Source organism: Salvelinus sp. IW2-2015, linkage group LG4p (assembly GCF_002910315.2).
Source record: "Salvelinus sp. IW2-2015 linkage group LG4p, ASM291031v2, whole genome shotgun sequence".
Taxonomy (NCBI): Eukaryota; Metazoa; Chordata; class Actinopteri; order Salmoniformes; family Salmonidae; genus Salvelinus; species Salvelinus sp. IW2-2015.
This window is the reverse complement of record NC_036841.1, coordinates 15,371,559-15,388,223: the sequence shown is the minus strand read 5'-3', so window position 1 is coordinate 15,388,223 and position 16,665 is coordinate 15,371,559. Positions and strand designations below refer to the sequence as shown.

General features: G+C 44.9%; 2 protein-coding genes across 3 annotated transcripts; one reads left to right on the top strand and one right to left on the bottom strand.

Annotated features, from left to right (window-relative positions):
* The first annotated feature begins 2,054 nt into the window (after positions 1-2,054).
* On the top strand, positions 2,055-13,492 carry gfm1 (G elongation factor, mitochondrial 1). The gene is made up of 18 exons (XM_023982637.1): positions 2,055-2,270; positions 2,436-2,588; positions 2,772-2,904; positions 3,091-3,295; positions 3,390-3,506; positions 3,664-3,814; positions 3,961-4,115; positions 4,317-4,401; positions 4,548-4,685; positions 4,941-5,042; positions 5,190-5,246; positions 5,372-5,509; positions 5,698-5,780; positions 11,552-11,714; positions 12,141-12,285; positions 12,391-12,551; positions 12,675-12,728; positions 12,923-13,492. The coding sequence occupies exons 1-18, from the start codon at positions 2,196-2,198 to the stop codon at positions 13,058-13,060; spliced, it is 2,253 nt and encodes a 750-aa protein (XP_023838405.1). The 5' UTR covers positions 2,055-2,195; the 3' UTR covers positions 13,061-13,492.
* On the bottom strand, positions 8,447-16,437 carry lxn (latexin). 2 transcript variants are annotated; one of them, XM_023982638.2, is made up of 7 exons: positions 16,248-16,437; positions 10,820-10,984; positions 10,458-10,517; positions 10,043-10,217; positions 9,766-9,902; positions 9,401-9,463; positions 8,447-9,314 (listed from the first exon to the last, which is right to left on the bottom strand). In XM_023982638.2, exons 1-7 carry the CDS (start codon positions 16,398-16,400, stop codon positions 9,195-9,197), a joined length of 873 nt encoding a protein of 290 aa, XP_023838406.1. In that variant the 5' UTR covers positions 16,401-16,437; the 3' UTR covers positions 8,447-9,194. The 2 variants fall into 2 exon arrangements, with proteins under 2 accessions (XP_023838406.1, XP_023838407.1); XM_023982639.2 differs by lacking the exon at positions 16,248-16,437 and adding an exon at positions 11,220-11,339.
* Positions 16,438-16,665: the final 228 nt, after the last annotated feature.

Here is a 16,665-nt window from a genome sequence, read left to right as displayed (position 1 = left end):
TCAATATTCCTCCAGCCCAGAAACTGTCATCCTTCTCGTCCTCTAGTTGTATCTAGCTAGCATCTCCATTTTGTCTGGCCATGCTGGATCCATCTTCCTTCCGGTCCCCAAGGCTCGAGTCCTTCCGTTTAAGTTGCTCACTACACGCCACACATTTTATGACATGGAAAGAAAAGACACACCCTCAACAGATAAAGCCAAGGCCACTCTCATAATAAACTTTGCCCAAGTTATAGACAAATAATAGCCAACGATAGGCCCTGTGTGTGATTCAGTTCAAGCAAATACATATTATAGTGAGTAATATTCATGTTATAAACTGAACACTGCAACAACTCACTGAATAAGCTTCTAAAAGCAGAGGCATTCATGTTTTCCTGTGTAGGCTAGAGTACTGTATTTCATTCAGGGCTCGAAATAAACTTTTTAAATTGGTAGCACTGGTGCTCTCCACTTTAAAAAGTTCGGAGCACATAACATGATTTATACTGAACAAAAATATAAATGCAACATTCAACAATTTCAAAGATTTTACTGAGTTACAGTTCATATAAGGAATTGAGTCAATATAAATCAATTCATTAGGCCCTAATCTATGTATTTCACATGACTGGGCAGAGGTGCAGCCATGGGTGGGCCTGGGAGGGCATAGGCCCACCCACTTGGAATCTATGCCCACCCACTGGGGTACCAGGGCCCAGCTAATCAGAATTAGTTTTTCCCCACAAAAGGGCTTTATTACAGACAGAAATACTCCTCAGTACCCCCTCAGACGATGCCGGATGTAGAGGTCCTGGGCTGGTTACACATGGCGGTTTTAAGGCCGGTTAGACGTACTGTCAAATTCTCTAAAATGATGTTGGAGGTGACTTATGGTAGAGAAATTAACATTACATTATCTGGCAACAGCTCTGGTGGACATTCCTGGAGTCAGCATGCCAATTGCACGTTCTCTTGAGACATCTGTGGCATTGTGTTATGTGACAAAACTGTACATTTTAGAGTGCCATTTTATTATCCCCATTACAAGGTACCCCTGTGTAGTGAGCTCCGGGTCATCTACAAGACCCTGCTAGGTAAAGTCCCCCTTATCTCAGCTCGCTGGTCACCATAGCAGCACCCACCCGTAGCACGCGCTCCAGCAGGTATATCTCTCTGGTCACCCCCAAAACCAATTCTTCCTTTGGCCGCCTCTCCTTGCAGTTCTCTGCTGCCAATGACTGGAACGAACTACAACAATCTCTGAAACTGGAAACACTTATCTCCCTCACTAGCTTTAAGCACCAGCTGTCAGAGCAGCTCACAGATTACTGCACCTGTACATAGCCCATCTATAATTTAGCCCAAACAACTACCTCTCCCCCTACTGTATTTATTTATTTATTTTGCTCCTTTGCACCCCATTATTTCTATTTCTACTTTGCACATTCTTCCACTGCAAATCTACCATTCCAGTGTTTTACTTGCTATATAGTATTTACTTCGCCACCATGGCCTTTTTTTTGCCTTTACCTCCCTTATCTCACCTCATTTGCTCACATTGTATATAGACTTATTTTTCTACTGTATTATTGACTGTATGTTTGTTTTACTCCATGTGTAACTCTGTGTTGTTGTATGTGTCGAACTGCTTTGCTTTATCTTGGCCAGGTCGCAATTGTAAATGAGAACTTGTTCCCAACTTGCCTACCTGGTTAAATAAAGGTGAATTAAAAAAAATAAAAAATTGGCTTCTTGACATGCCACACCTGTCAGGTGGACAGATTATTTTGGCAAAGGAGAAATGCTAACTGACAGGGATGTAAACAAATTTGTGCACAGAATTTGAGAGACATACGCTTTTTGTGTGTATGGAAAATGTCTGGGATCTTTTATTTCAGATTATGAAACATGGGACCAACACTTTACATGTTGCGTTTATATTTTTGTTCAGTGTAGATGGCTTTGTCTGGTGCTACATTTGGATTTTTGTGGATGAACTAGCACACGTTTGTCCGCCTTGCCAATGTGAGTCACTGTTAAATTTGGCAAAGTGGATTTGTCGATCCCCCCAAGTTTGACTCCTCAGACATGCCGTAGTCCAGGAAGTATTGTTTCACAACGAACCGGCGTGCCGTACGGTGACTTTCACGGGTTGACTGACATCCAGTGGGGGTTGTGTAAACGGAGCTAAACCCGTCCTGTCTACCACCAAAATGCGACTTCTAAAAGCAGGACTAACCTTAGGTCAGACACATTTAAGGAAACCGGGAACACTAACATTAAAAAAGGTAAGAAAATACCCCAAGATGTTGAGAATAGGACAGGTGAGAAGGGATGGAAATGGACACGCTAGGTTAGCTATCTAACCACTGGCTGTCCTGTCTTGCGTTGTATAACGTTAGCTAATAATATAGAAACTTATCTGAAAGATGTCTCTCTTTTTCCTTTTATAGGTGTTGATGAACAGTTGTCGGTCATGCTCCTCTGGTATCGTCCCCAATGAAAGAATCCGCAACATCGGAATCTCGGCGCACATCGACTCGGGGAAGACCACACTTACGGAGCGCGTCCTCTTCTACACGGGCAGGATAGCAGAGATCCATGAGGTGAGTTATTCATGATCATAATCTGGCTCTGATTTATTGCAGTAGCTAGTTGAAGTGTGTGTGTGTGTGTTTGCGCCTGCCTGCCTGCGTGTTTTAGAGGGAGACACAGGCAGACTAAAACAATTATGTGTTTTTATTTTTTTACATACTGTATACACACTGTGGTTCCCTCTAACTCTATAGGTAAAGGGAAAGGATGGAGTCGGGGCCACCATGGACTCGATGGAGCTGGAGAGGCAGAGAGGCATCACCATCCAGTCAGCTGCCACATACACCATCTATAAGGATTACAACATCAACATCATCGACACCCCAGGTATGGCGGTACCTGGCAGAAAGATTTGCGTTAGTGGCAACACAGATCTTATGACCAGGTTCTTTCTTTTTTGACGGATATACCATAGGTCACAGATCGATGCTAGTGTAGCCAACAGCTGTTGAACTTAGGATGTATTTGTGCTTTTAACTTTAACCCCAGTTTCCTCCCCTCTGTCCTGTCTAGGCCATGTGGACTTCACCATCGAGGTGGAGCGAGCCCTGCGTGTTTTGGACGGGGCGATCCTGGTCCTATGTGCAGTTGGAGGGGTCCAGTGCCAGACCCTGACCGTGAACAGACAGATGAAACGCTACAACGTTCCCTTCCTCACCTTCATCAACAAGCTGGACCGCATGGGAGCCAACCCCAACCGCGCCCTGCAGGCCATGAGGTCAGCAGATATACAGATACTGTGGAGTAGACGGATAGACTCATCTGGTTTTCCATAAGCTCTGTTCTGAGTCCGACGGTGTTCCCTCTTTCAGGACCAAGCTGAACCACAACGCAGCCTTTGTGAACATCCCCATCGGTCTGGAGGGAAACATGAAGGGCATCATAGATCTCATAGAGGAGCGCAGCATGTACTTCGAGGGCCCATTCGGGTAAGAGAACGGAGAATGTGTGATAATGGCAGGCATTTAGAGATKACTTACCGTACATCTCAGACCTGACACATTTCCATAGCTGGAAACCCTCTAACTGGAAGAAGAAAAAAAATGAAAAAAAGACTAATCCTCCTGTCCTCTGTGGTTCCTGCAGACAGAATATTCGGTTAGATGAGATCCCGGCGGAGTTCCGTGTGGAGGCTGCAGACAGGAGACAGGAGCTGGTGGAGTGTGTGGCTAACGCTGACGAGACCCTGGGAGAGATGTTCCTGGAGGAGAGGATCCCCACCGTGCCAGAACTAAAGGTTTGTGTGTGTGTGTCTCTGTTCATTATGTCTTGGGACATTGCAACAAATGATGTAATTTGATCTTCCGCATCAGTCATATTTTCTGCTATGACCTGTGAACTCTGCCCCCTGGGCCCTGACCTCTCCCGTCTCTCCTACCACAGACAGCCATACGCAGGGCCACAGTGCAGCGGCTCTTCAGCCCGGTGCTGGTGGGAACTGCCCTGAAGAACAAGGGGGTCCAGCCTCTATTGAACACAGTGCTGGATTATCTGCCCAACCCCACAGAGATCAACAACTACGCCCTCTTCAACGATGAGTGAGTGTGACCTGGGTGCCTAGACAGTGACTCCATTCAATATGACACAGCCGTCTTTGAATGAATTGATATGCCAAAATCAGGTCAGAGCTCGGGGACAAACTTGAACAATGCATGCGTAGCTTGACGTTTTGTGCCATTGATCTATTGATGTCAATGGAAGATCTCACCACTGTCCTTGTGTTGTTTCCTCTGTGTCAGGGAGTCCAGTGACAGTACTAAGATCCTGATGGATCCCACCAGAGATGCCTCGCAGCCCTTCGTTGGCCTGGCCTTCAAACTGGAGGTGAACACATCACAGCGCACAAACACTGTGTGGCAAACCATGTTCAACAAGTAATCTGGCACATTTACTGTATACACTTTATCTGTATGATAAACCATATAGGGATTGTGGACTTTCTCTCCTTTCTTCCCCTTACTCTGTTCTAGGCGGGTCGGTTTGGTCAGCTGACGTACGTGCGTGTGTACCAGGGCTGTCTGAAGAAGACCGAGTACATCATCAATACACGCACTGGCAAGAAGGTCCGTGTGCAGAGGCTAGTGCGTCTCCATGCCGACCAGATGGAGGTGAGACCCAGGAAGTGAATGTAAATCGAATAGACCAACGGTTTCAGTGCTGTGAAAAGCACAGCACTGTGATTGCTTAGAACGGTAATGTTCGGTATTTGTTTTTCCGTTTGTTTCTACAACACTGACCCAATGACCCAGATTCCCCTACCTGACTTATCCTAGTGATAACATCTCATGATTACAAACAACTTTATCTGTACATTTTTATAACCGAAACAATCTTAATTTGGTGTCGTCAAACTGTTTGGTCAGGATGTGGAGGAGGTGTATGCAGGGGACATCTGTGCCCTTTTTGGGATCGATTGTGCCAGCGGAGACACCTTCACCTCCCGGACCAGCGCCAACCTCTCCATGGTACATCCCGTTGGCCATTGTCCAGACTAGATAAGCAACCATTCAGCACTCACTAATGTGTATTTAAAGATGCGATCTGTTGTGCACTGCCTGTGTGTGCATAATGTTATGACCTTGGGCATCATTCAACATGTGTTTCCCCCACAGGAGTCCATCCACATTCCAGAGGCTGTCATCTCCATGTCTATGAAGCCGTCCAACAAGGTGGGCCCTCTCATATTCTATGTAGTATGAGGAGTATAAGGCTTATACTATTTCAGTAGAGTATATGAGCATGTATTATCAGTAATTAGCGTCGCTCTATAATAAACTCTCTTCCTGTGGATCAGAATGACATGGATAAGTTCTCTAAAGGCATCAACCGCTTCACCCGAGAAGACCCCACGTTCAGGGTCCACTTTGACACAGAAAGCAAGGAGACTATCATCTCTGGTATGGGAGAGCTGCACCTGGAGATCTACTCACAGGTACAAGTCTAGTGCTCGGCTCTCCGGAGATCTGAAGATCCTTCTGTCCGCAGTGTTTTTGTTTCATCCTGTATTTACAGTGGCTTAAGTTGTCTTGAATGTATTAGACTTCCAAACATCTAGAATCTTGAATGGCATTTCAGTGCAGTAAATCAAGCTGACCTTACCTTCTCGCTGTCTTTCTGTAGAGGATGGAGAGGGAGTATAACTGCCCCTGTGCGATGGGAAAACCAAAGGTAGCCTTCAGGGAGAGCGTGACCAGTGCGGTACCGTAAGTACCACTCCTAACGGACACACAAGCGCCAACGATGTCCAAACGAACCACTCTCAGAAGCATTCAATTGTTTACAGTGATGGCTTTTTTCAGGGCCGGTCCTGAACGTTCTGCCGCCAAGACAAAAATCTGCCCCACCCCCAATATGTTTGGTATTGGGCCAATTCTTTTCTCAGCTAAAAGTCGGAGGAACAGAACATAATAGCAGCCCAATTAATAGGCCTATGCTACAAATTAAACAATTTAACACATCTGGTTAGTAGGCTATATAATCAGTTCAATGTCAATAACATAGCCTAATATTTTCAATCTGATTACATTGACAAAATCGCCAATGCCCTGCACGTTCTGCCGCCCTAGGTGAGACACAAATAATTACATCTTAGACATCCTTATGAATCTAAGCATGGCACTTTCAAAAGCTACCCAGACAGAGGCTCTACTGACGCAGAAAACTGTAAGCTTCAACTGCTTGCTACTCGTCCGTTGTATAACCCAACAATAGAAGTGCTTCCCTAAAAGCTGCCTGGGTTTATACAAACATCTTCTCTTTTCAGAAAGAGACAGGCTCAATTAGTAGGGACAGAATAGCTAAGTCAATTATTTTTTTATCTCCTCGACTATTATAGCCTGCAGTTTAGCTTCAGATTGTCATAGAGAAGAATCAATATATCCCCATAGGTAGCCTAGTGGTTAGAGCGTTGGGCCAGTAACTGAAAGGTTGCTGGATCGAATCCCCGAGCTGACAAGGTAAAAAAATCTGTCGTTCTTCCCCTGAACAAGGCAGTTAACTGTTCCCCGGTAGGCCGTCATTGTAAATAAGAATTTGTTATTAACTGACTTAACTAGTGAAATACAGGTTACATTTTTAAAAATTAAGTTAAATAAATATGCATCTTTCGCAGGCATTTTAAAGCTTGTTTCTAACAAAATGCATCACCGAGTTAAGCATTTTTATAGAACGCTTGATATAATCTGGATACGTTTTTTGTATTTATTTCAAAATATAAAGCAAACAATAGAGATCCTTTATGCCCTTTTCTTTAACAAAGTGTATGTGATAACCCCAGTCAATTGGAGCCTTGGTTTTAGTCAAACACACCAAGCCCTTCCCAAACACGGAGGTATTTAATCAGTGCATGTATTGGAGTATTTGGCCATACTAACATCTATGGATAGGATAATTGTCTGTCAAACAGTTAGGCTTACCACTTATTTTTTGGAAAATGAAGAAATAAACTCATTATCTATGTAATTCTATGTTTATGTCCATAAACATTTTTGATGGCCGCAAATATAGGAGGTCCCTTACCAGGCAGAAGGGGATTTTACTTTAACCCCTGCATCAGAGAGTTACGTTGTCGCTATCACTATGCAACCTACTACCTATAGTAGGAAAACAAGTTTCTTATTAATAATATTCCACCTGTTATCACACATGGTACGATCCCATTATTGTTACAATGAAAATAACACTTATGAACCATATATTTTAATATTCCTGTAGAACTGTAAAACAGAGTAAGATCATTTGAGCTTTGGAAACAAGTGCTTTCATAAATGCATGGCAGGCCTCGTTTCGCTGGAGCAGTGTAAAATAAGCTTTATGTCAATGACCCAGCCTTTACGAATTTAGTTCATTTATATATCGAATTTGATTGTCCAACATCAGCATTTATTTATTTCGTCTCCACCTATAGTGGCCTCTTTCCTTTGCTGTGGTGCTGCATTGCAGTCAGCGATGTGCTCTCTCGGTAGCTGTCCATGGTCCTGAAATCAAAGCATCGGAGTTTGCTTGAACACCAGCCTGATCTCCAGCTCCTTCCACCTCTGGTGGAGCTGAGGAGGTGGCACTGATTCTTCCAGTCCCCGGTTCCTTCCCTGACTAGAGCAGATTTGCACTCGTGTAAAAAAAAGTTGGCATCAAAAACAGAAGGCTGCATCGTTTTGCTTAGAATAGACAAGCCTTGGTCTCTCCCCGTTCGCCATCCTCCTATTGTAGTGGGCCACCGATAACTTTCGTTGCCCCTCATCTCTTGGGAAATTCCCCTCCTTATCCTGATGTGGCCCAGCCTGCACTAACATATCCCGTAAAGCTCCATTCCTATATTTTGACCTCTCACCGGGATCTTTTATGTTTTTTGCCTCTGAGTCGGATTTAGCAGCAGCACCACCACTGTTGTCAGGGACAGGGAGCGACAAATCTGGGTCCAAGATAGTAGGGTCTTCGCCGGCATTGTTTGGAGGTGTGACCACCTGTTCTTGTCCAGCCAGAGAGCTGTCATCATCAGTGGAAGTGCATGGCTCGGACTCCTCCGGTTTGCCTTCTTCGCTGCTAGAATCAGCGAACGGGGGCTCATCGTTCTCGGCGAAGGAATGGCCTGCCCTCGTAGGCTTGTCATTCTCCACACTGATACATTTCACCAGCGAATTTCTTTGGTTTAGAGTGCCACTTTTCTATAAAAAAAATATGTTTTTTTATATTTGCTTCCTGATAGTTTGTCTCTTAGACATGGTAGCAAATTGTTGCAAATCTCTATAGATTACTTTTGGCTAAAATTATATCCACTAGTAGTAGCTAGCTAACATTGACAGGCTAGTTTAGGCTACTGCCTTAATCACTAATCGTCTTCGTCACACACAAACTTAAAAAAATACAATAATTTATTTGGCAGATTAATTTTTATTAATGTTTCACAATTGGATAATCCCATATAAACACACACATCACCATAGCTACCAAGGATAGTGGGAGTGAACTTSGGGAGAAGCGGGAATGGGGTGGGGGCGGGAACTGCAGCAAYRCTATGAGCTGRTGGCYGGGGTGCCGCGGGCGGTGTAGTAGCCAATCAGAGGCGCCGGACGGCGGGAACTGCAGCAACRYTATGAACTGATGGCCGGGGTGCTGCGGGTGGTGTAGTAGCTAATCAGAGGCGCCGGAGGGCGGGAACTGCAGCAACACTATGAACTGATGGCCGGGGTGCCGCGGGCGGTGTAGTAGCCAATCATTGTCAAAATGTCGCCTCAAATTCAAGTGCCGCCATAGGAGGCGGCCTAATCTTTCCTAATGGGAGGGCCGGCCCTGGCTTTATTGGACCCCTTCACTTCATCAATAGAGTATATTAACAGAAAAAGCTTATAACATGTTTGTAAATCTTACCAAGAGTCTTACAAGCTGACACCGTAAAAGCAGTGCATTCGCACTGCGCACGTGTGCCCTATCCTCTCCTCTGAAGCAGTAGTGGTGAAGGTAAACATTACTAAAGCTAAGACAAGTATGATGTGTAAAACAGCTTTTCAAAGCAGGTAGAAAGTGGCTTTTACCCTTCATTCAAGTCCTAAGAAAGATGTGCTATACTTTTCTTTGCAGCACTTGAATAAGGCTGAGGAGTATTTTGCCGTGTGTGTATCTCAGTTGGTGGTGTTTGGAGGAGCCTCACAGTCGTGGCACTTTGGCTGCAGCTCACTCTGCAGGACTTTAACACCCTGTTCTGGGGACCAGGTGACTAGCAGCTTCCAGTGGATGATCTCCTGCACACACGCAAGAATGTTCCTATATAATAATAAGCATGACGTCCGAGTTATGTTAAGACAGGTGGCAGAATGTTTTTAGTTACCTGGGAAATCATTTCATGCAGCAGGACATGGTAGTTGAACCTCAGCTGGTCCTTCTCAGTCTCCTGTTAAGGGACAAACAGAACCAGGAACCAAGTGTGAGAAGGATGGACAGAAAGGGTGGGGAGTTAGGGGTCAATTTGGAATTTGGCTACATGGTTACACTGAGTTACTGTCCGACTACATTGCAGACGCATGCCAGATCATACCACGCCTGGATAGGTATTTAACATATCAGCTAACCACATGGTATAGCAATCTGATGCCCGACTGCACAGTCGATGGCATGGCACGTAACCACTGGTTGACGCAATGCAACGCCTGCGTATCTAGTCGGGCGGGAACTCGACCTCTCTTGGCTGCTCACCAGCTGTGTGAAGTTGGCCACCTGGGCCATGTTGTAAAGCGTGCTCTCATTGGACTCCCTCAGCATGATGAAACTAGAGGCCACACCCCCAAGGTGCCAGAAGGGCTTCATGCTGGGCTCCATGTGACCGTAGCTGTCTGTCAAAGAGACCACAAACACGTAACGGTCAGAAAGACCACAAATGGACCACAGTCTGAACAAAAATGGCCATTTCAGTGGTTGTCATGTTTGGACATTATGCCAAGGCTGACTGAGTTGTGTGTGTATTTGTACCTACCTGGTATATCGGTTCCTGACACCATGTTATTGCTGGCTCTATGTTGCTGGTAGAAGGCCTCTTCCTGAGCCGTGGTGTTGCTTTGAAGCAATCCCTCACACGAGGCCTGGACCTGGGGAGCACTCTGTCCCTCTCCCCCTGGAAAGAGGAGCTCTGCAGAGCACTGCCCCGAAACCTTTTTATAGGTGAGGGGTTGAGGTGGGGAGGACAAAATGAAGAATAAGAAAGGAATGGTGTTGCAGTATTTTAGGAGAAGAGAGGAAGATACAGGAGAGGGAAAATAGGTTGTCTATCTAACACAGGCATATTTATCACGGTGGCAGTGTAGCAATAGTTACAGAACACACCATGTATTTATTCAGTGCTGTTATCTGTGCAATAGTGAGTCACTCAGAGAATGTGAGTCAGATCTTACGTTACTGATAGTTTCCTGCATGGTAAGCTCCAGTTGATACTTCCTCATCTCTGCCACATCCTGACAGCCAAGGAGAGAGAGAGAGAGAGAGCAGAAGTGAACCACTTAATTAAAACAGTCATCAAAATAAGCCCTATAATCAATAGGAAACCTTAAGGCACATAAATATGATATACCCAAGTCTGTTAATGTGCCGGCTGTTGATAACTGACTTTTTATCCGCACTGACCTCCCATATCCATCCCTTTCTTCAAGGATCCTTCCTTGCTTTGTAATATTAACTGCCCCCCCCCCCCCCCCCCCCCCCCCCCCCCCCCCCCCCGACTACCCAAAGTATGCTGATCCTCCATTTCCACTCTTACCTCTGCGCTGCCGCTGTGTACTTTGCTGAGAAATATCCACCTGTAGGGTGAGCCGTAGCGGGTGTTCAGGTAGTGTTGGACCACCGTGGCTGCCCGGCGGGCAGGGTAGTGACTTGGGTTCAGCACGCCAGTCGTCATCACTTCCTCCACCACCACCTCCCTCACCTAAGCCACACCGGAGAGAAGAGAGGGGAATGAGAGCGAACAGGAGGAATGAGAGAGAGCAAGGAGGGTTGGGACAGTGTCTGCTCTGATGGGACTTTAACCTCTGTGGGTGCAGGAAGTCTTGTCCTGCCCTAGTTCTAGATAAGGAGATGACCGAGGGGGAGAATATAGAGAAACATAGTGAGTAAGGGGAGGGTAGAAAGTGTCAGAGGAAGAGGGAGGAAACTGTTCTTGCCTGTGCCTGGAACGTCCGAGACTCCCTGCCTGTTTAGAGGCTGTTGCTGGCAGATACTCAGACCGCTGAAAGAGCAGCCACACGCAGGGGTAGAAACTTCCTGCTTCCTCCCAAGCCAGGAATTCAGTTAGAACCGCCCATTTTTAAAGAGACAGGCCACATATTTCCCCCCTCTCTCTACTATAACATAAAAGCATGGCAAATGACCATACAGCTACTTTGTTTGTAAGTATTGATTGTTTGGGCAAYTATAGCAGTTATTTACCTAGCAATGCTTTAATGAAAATCCTCTGAATTAATTACTGATTTTGACTATGTGCTTGTCTCTGCAGGTTTGACTTCACCCATAAGAAGCAGTCTGGTGGTTCTGGGCAGTACGGTAAAGTGATAGGAGTTCTGGAACCTCTGGACCAAGAGAACTACACAAAAGTGGAGTTTGAAGACCAGACTGTCGGAACCAACATCCCCAAACAGTTTGTGCCGGCTGTTGAGAAGGTATGCATGTCTGAAAATCACCTAGGCCCTTGAGTAAGTGTAATTCTGAGGGGGGAAAAATATACATATATTTTTTAAATCCTGTTGCTTTATTCAGGTAGAAATTATAGTAGAACTCTTATCTCATACCCCAAGGGTGGGCAAACTTTTTTGCTCAAGGGCCACATCGGGATTTCGAAATTGAGGGCTGCACATATTAGATTAGTTTTGACTATTTTTTGACTATTAGATTAGTCAAAATCAATGTGGGCTACAAAAATTGCACACAAGTTGAAAATATATAGATCCATTATCCTTTCTAAACTTTTTTATTTTTTTACTCAAACCTCCCGTGGGCCGGATTGAACGGGCCTGCCTGCCATAGTTTGCCCACCGCTGTCAGTCATTCTCCATCTCCATCTCCTCACTCATCACTCTGTCCTGCAGGGATTCAGAGAGGCCTGTGAGAAAGGCCCTCTGACTGGTCACAAGATCTCAGGTGTCAAGTTCCTATTGGAAGACGGAGCGAATCACATGGTGGACTCGAATGAGATCTCCTTCATCCGTGCGGGGGAGGGTGCTCTTAAACAAGGTGGGTGTCAACCAACCAGAATACACGCCTGTTGTTCTCCCTCTATACTTGTTCCATGCTTCTCAGCTTTTTGACAAACCTACTGAATGTCTCCTCTCTCGGTAGCCATGGAAAAGGCCAACGTTGCCGTGCTGGAGCCAATCATGTCAGTAGAAATTGTGGCGCCCGATGAGTTCCAAGGGACAGTCATCGCCGGGGTCAACCGTCGCCATGGCGTCATCAGTGGGCAGGATGGGGCGGAGGGCTACTTTACGCTGTATGCTGATGTGAGTGCAGCTCTGTCCTACTCATACTTCCTATGCCTTTTTTCTTTCTGCAAAGACAGGATAGGTTAAACGTCTGTCCAGTCACTGTGTATTTGATGGTTAATCTCCATTTCCTCTCCCCAGATTCCACTGAATGACATGTTTGGTTATGCCACAGAGCTCCGGTCCTGTACAGAGGTAAGGCACTGGCTGCTCTAGTCGGATGTCAAGACGTCAATTAGTCATAAAAATAAAGGATATGCCATACATTTTCAATGATATTGAGTTTGTATTTCCACCCCCCCCCCCCAGTTAATTTCTTTGGACCAAAGTAATTAGTCTATAATCCTTTCTGGAGAACTGATGTGTGGGTATATGTGTGTTGTGGCCAGGGGAAAGGAGAGTACACCATGGATTACAGCAGATACCAGCCCTGTCTGCCTGGCACTCAGGAGGAGCTCATCAACAAATACCTGGAGTCAACAGGACAGCTGCCTGCCAAGAAGGAGAAGGGGAAGTGGAAGAACTGAGCGTGGACCACACACACACAATCACTGAATTGTAAACACATTGCAGTACTGCAATGGAATGCTTGACAAACACAAACCGCGCTCAACCAACTGTAAACATACTGGTCCCTGCCTTACCACGGTGGGTGTTTTATACCGTATGTGCATTCAAAATGCTACAAATGGTCAGACAGATGACCAAGTGAATTCCCTTGATTCACCCTTGTTTTCCGTCATACTCTCGTCCTAAAGTATCTATTTTATTGCGGAGTTTATTTCCATTCGGCCTCTGCTCTCCAGCAAACAGTCTTGTCCCACAGCCAAGCAGTTATTATGAAGACTTGAGGCGAGCTCAAAGTTTGGACTTCAACTTGAGCATGTATATTACCTGGTTTTGTACTATGTACAGCATGTTGTTATAATGATGATGATGATTAAATAAGATTGATCTAATACAGTGGTTCCCAAAGTTTTTATAGTCCCGTACACCTTCAAACATTCAACCTCCAGCTGCGTACCCCTCTAGCACCAGGGTCAGCGCACTCTCAAATGTAGTTTTTTTGCCATCATTGTAAGCCTGCCACACAAACACTATACGATACATGTATTATTAAACATAAGAATGAGTGTGAGTTGTCACAACCCGGCATGTGAGAAATAGCTCTTATAGGACCAGGGCACAAATAATCAATAATTTTGCTATCTTAAATAAAACTTTATTGTTCATCGAAAATTGTGAATAACTCATCACAGGTTAATGAGAAGGGTGTGCTTGAAAGGAAGCACATAACTCTGCAATGTTGTATTGGAGAGCGTCTCAGTCTTAAATCATTTCCCACACACAGTCTGTATTTAGTTCTCATGCTAGTGAGGGCCGAGAATCCACTCTCACATAGGTACGTGGTTGCAAAGGGCATCAGTGTCTTAACAGCGCGATTTGCCAAGGCAGGATACTCTGAGCGCAGCCCAATCCAGAAATCTGGCAGTGGCTTCTGATTTAAATGACATTTTCACAGGACCAGAACYGCTTGTTGCAATTTCGATGAGGCTCTCTTGTTCAGATCGGTAAGTGGACTGGAGGCAGGGCATGAAAGGCATAACGAATCCAGTTGTTTGTGTCATCCGTTTCAGGAAAGTACCTGCGTAATTGCGCACCCAACACACTCAGGTGTTTCGCTATATCACAGTTGACATCATCTGTAAGCTTGAGTTCATTTGCACACAAAAAAATCATGCAATGATGGAAAKACCTGTGTGTTGTCCTTGTTAATGCAGACTGAGAAGAGCTCCAACTTCTTAATCATCGCCTCAATTTTGTCCCCCACATGGATTATAGTTGCAGAAAATCCCTGTAATCCTAGATTCAGATCATTCAGGTGAGAAAAAACATCACCCAGATAGGCCAGTCGTGTGAGAAACTCGCCATCATGCAAGTGGTCAGACAAGTGAAAATCATGGTCAGTAAAGAAAACTATAAGCTCCTCTCAATTCAAAAAACGTGCTCATATCATTGCATAGTGCAGAAAATACACGAGTTCAGGGACCTTGCTTTAAAAGTTAACCATTTTCACTGTAGTGTCCAGAACGTTTTTAAAGCTGTCAGGCATTCCTTTGGCAGCAAAAGCCTCTAGGTGGAGGTGGATGCTGCAGTGTACCCAAGTGGCTTCGGGAGCAACCGCTTGTACACGCGTTACCACTCCACTATGTCTCCCTGTTGTGGCTTTTGCGCCATCAGTAGATACCAACACATCCTGACCACCAAAGTCCATTTGATGTCACAAAGCTGTCCAGTACTTAAAAAAATATCCTCTCCTGGTTTCCAGAAGAGCTGTAATGCATAGAATTCACTGGCTTTTATGCGAAGCAGTAATTGTTTCAAAACATCTCCTGCCATGTCACTGATGCGTCGTGAAACGGTGTTGTTTGATGAAGGCATTGTCTTAATAGTTTTTTTGGCCTTTTCCCCCAGCATTGTCCCAGCCATATTCACGGCAGCAGGAAGAATTTAGTCCTCCACAATAGTATGGGGCTTGCCTGTCCTAGCCACTCGGTAGCTCACCATATAAAACGCTTCTAGCCTCTTCTTATTAATGGTATTTGTTGCTTTTATACATCTCTTACTACCCGAAAGTCGTCTTAATTCTCGCTCAAAAAACTCCTGTGGCTTATTTTTTCAAATGGGCATGTTTTGTTTCTAAATGTCTGCGCAAGAGAAGGTTTCATCGAGTTGCGAGATAGTACTTTTGCACATATAACACACTGTGGCTAAGCAAAGGCAATACTCCCAATATAAGTGAACCCCAAATCAATGTAGTTCTCATCATATTTGCGCCTCTTCGATGGTCCAACGTCCCTGTCTGTTGTTCGGTGCTTTCCCGGGTAAGGGGGCAGTAGCTCTTCGGCTGCATCAGATTCACAACTGTCAGTGTCCATGCTAGCTGGGCTAACAACAAATGTAGAATTACTGATGCTAGCATTGGTTGTGCTCGTGGAAGCAGAACAACTTGTGTAGTAGCTGCTATGTGTGTCTATGGACGCGGGCCTTACTTTTTTTTTAACCATTTATCAATTTTCGCGCAAACGGAATGAGCAGCAGCTACGTTTGGCTACATACGGAGCGTTAGTGGAATTCCTGCGAGAGAGTAACGGTTAATGTGATTGGATGTTAATTATTTGACTAGGCTTCCTGTATTTGACATTGTGTTGTTATATCGCTGAACACTAGATGGTTTAATTTGATTTTTGGCAGTGAAACGAGGCTACTCAGGTGAGGAGGGAGGGTTATTCACCCAAATGTATAGCCCCGTTGGAAAAAAAATAAAYGGACTGTTTGAAAATGTGAGGATTTTTTTTTAAACGAAAATAAAAATATGTATTTTATTTTTAATATGTGAATCACATTTTTTATCTAATACAATTGTTTCACCAGGGTGTCATTGTTCCTTCATTTACTTAGCAGATGGTTGTGTGGTTGATGTTAGAATTTTGTTTCCTGAATTTGATATAATCTGGAAGACAGGAAAGCACAACTTGGTTGTGAAATACCTAATATGTATCACAACAAGAAGCTGGACAAGGTTAAGTCAAAGCAGTATTTTCATGCAAAACAAACTGGAAACTCATTCTGCATGTTATGTAGGCCTATACTGAGTCTATGCTGATGTGCCTCCTCTGAGTAGTGGATTCTAGGGGTTTGTAGCTCACTCACCTCTGTAGTTGTCTGTGTGTCCTCGCTCAGAGGAACACTGTTTGGGTGTTGATCAGACCCCACTGGTGGTCCTGACCCAGTTCTGACAGTCACTGTCGGGTTCCCATGGACCACGGTCGGAACAACCAGAAGGATAAGCAGCGTCCAGTCCATACTCCACACTGTAAGATCTGAAAACTAATGCCAGAGAGGATTGAGGAGTCATCCTAAGGAATGCAAACTGATCCAGTTCAGGGTTATGCAAGAGGAAGGATATGGAGTGAGAGGAAACAGACTGTCCAGACTCAGCTGCCTGTTCTGTTTACTCGGTCTTAATCAAAACAAACTGCTCTTCTGCAATTCTGAGTCTCATATAGGCCTACACATTTAACACCGAGTAGAGCTGTCCTCCGGAAAAGTTATTTCTTTAAAGGTGCAG

Bases quoted from the DNA above. Each gene is read 5' to 3' on its own strand.
- gfm1 (XM_023982637.1), top strand. From the start codon at position 2,196: ATGCGACTTCTAAAAGCAGGACTAACCTTAGGTCAGACACATTTAAGG. The intron at 12,286-12,390 runs GTGGGTGTCAAC...CTCTCTCGGTAG, and splicing joins GGAGGGTGCTCTTAAACAAG to CCATGGAAAAGGCCAACGTT. The intron at 12,552-12,674 runs GTGAGTGCAGCT...TCCTCTCCCCAG, and splicing joins ACTTTACGCTGTATGCTGAT to ATTCCACTGAATGACATGTT.
- lxn (XM_023982638.2), bottom strand. From the start codon at position 16,400: ATGGACTGGACGCTGCTTATCCTTCTGGTTGTTCCGACCGTGGTCCAT. The intron at 10,218-10,457 runs GTAAGATCTGAC...ACCTATAAAAAG, and splicing joins TGCAGGAAACTATCAGTAAC to GTTTCGGGGCAGTGCTCTGC. The intron at 9,464-9,765 runs GTGAGCAGCCAA...GTCCCTTAACAG, and splicing joins TGGCCAACTTCACACAGCTG to GAGACTGAGAAGGACCAGCT.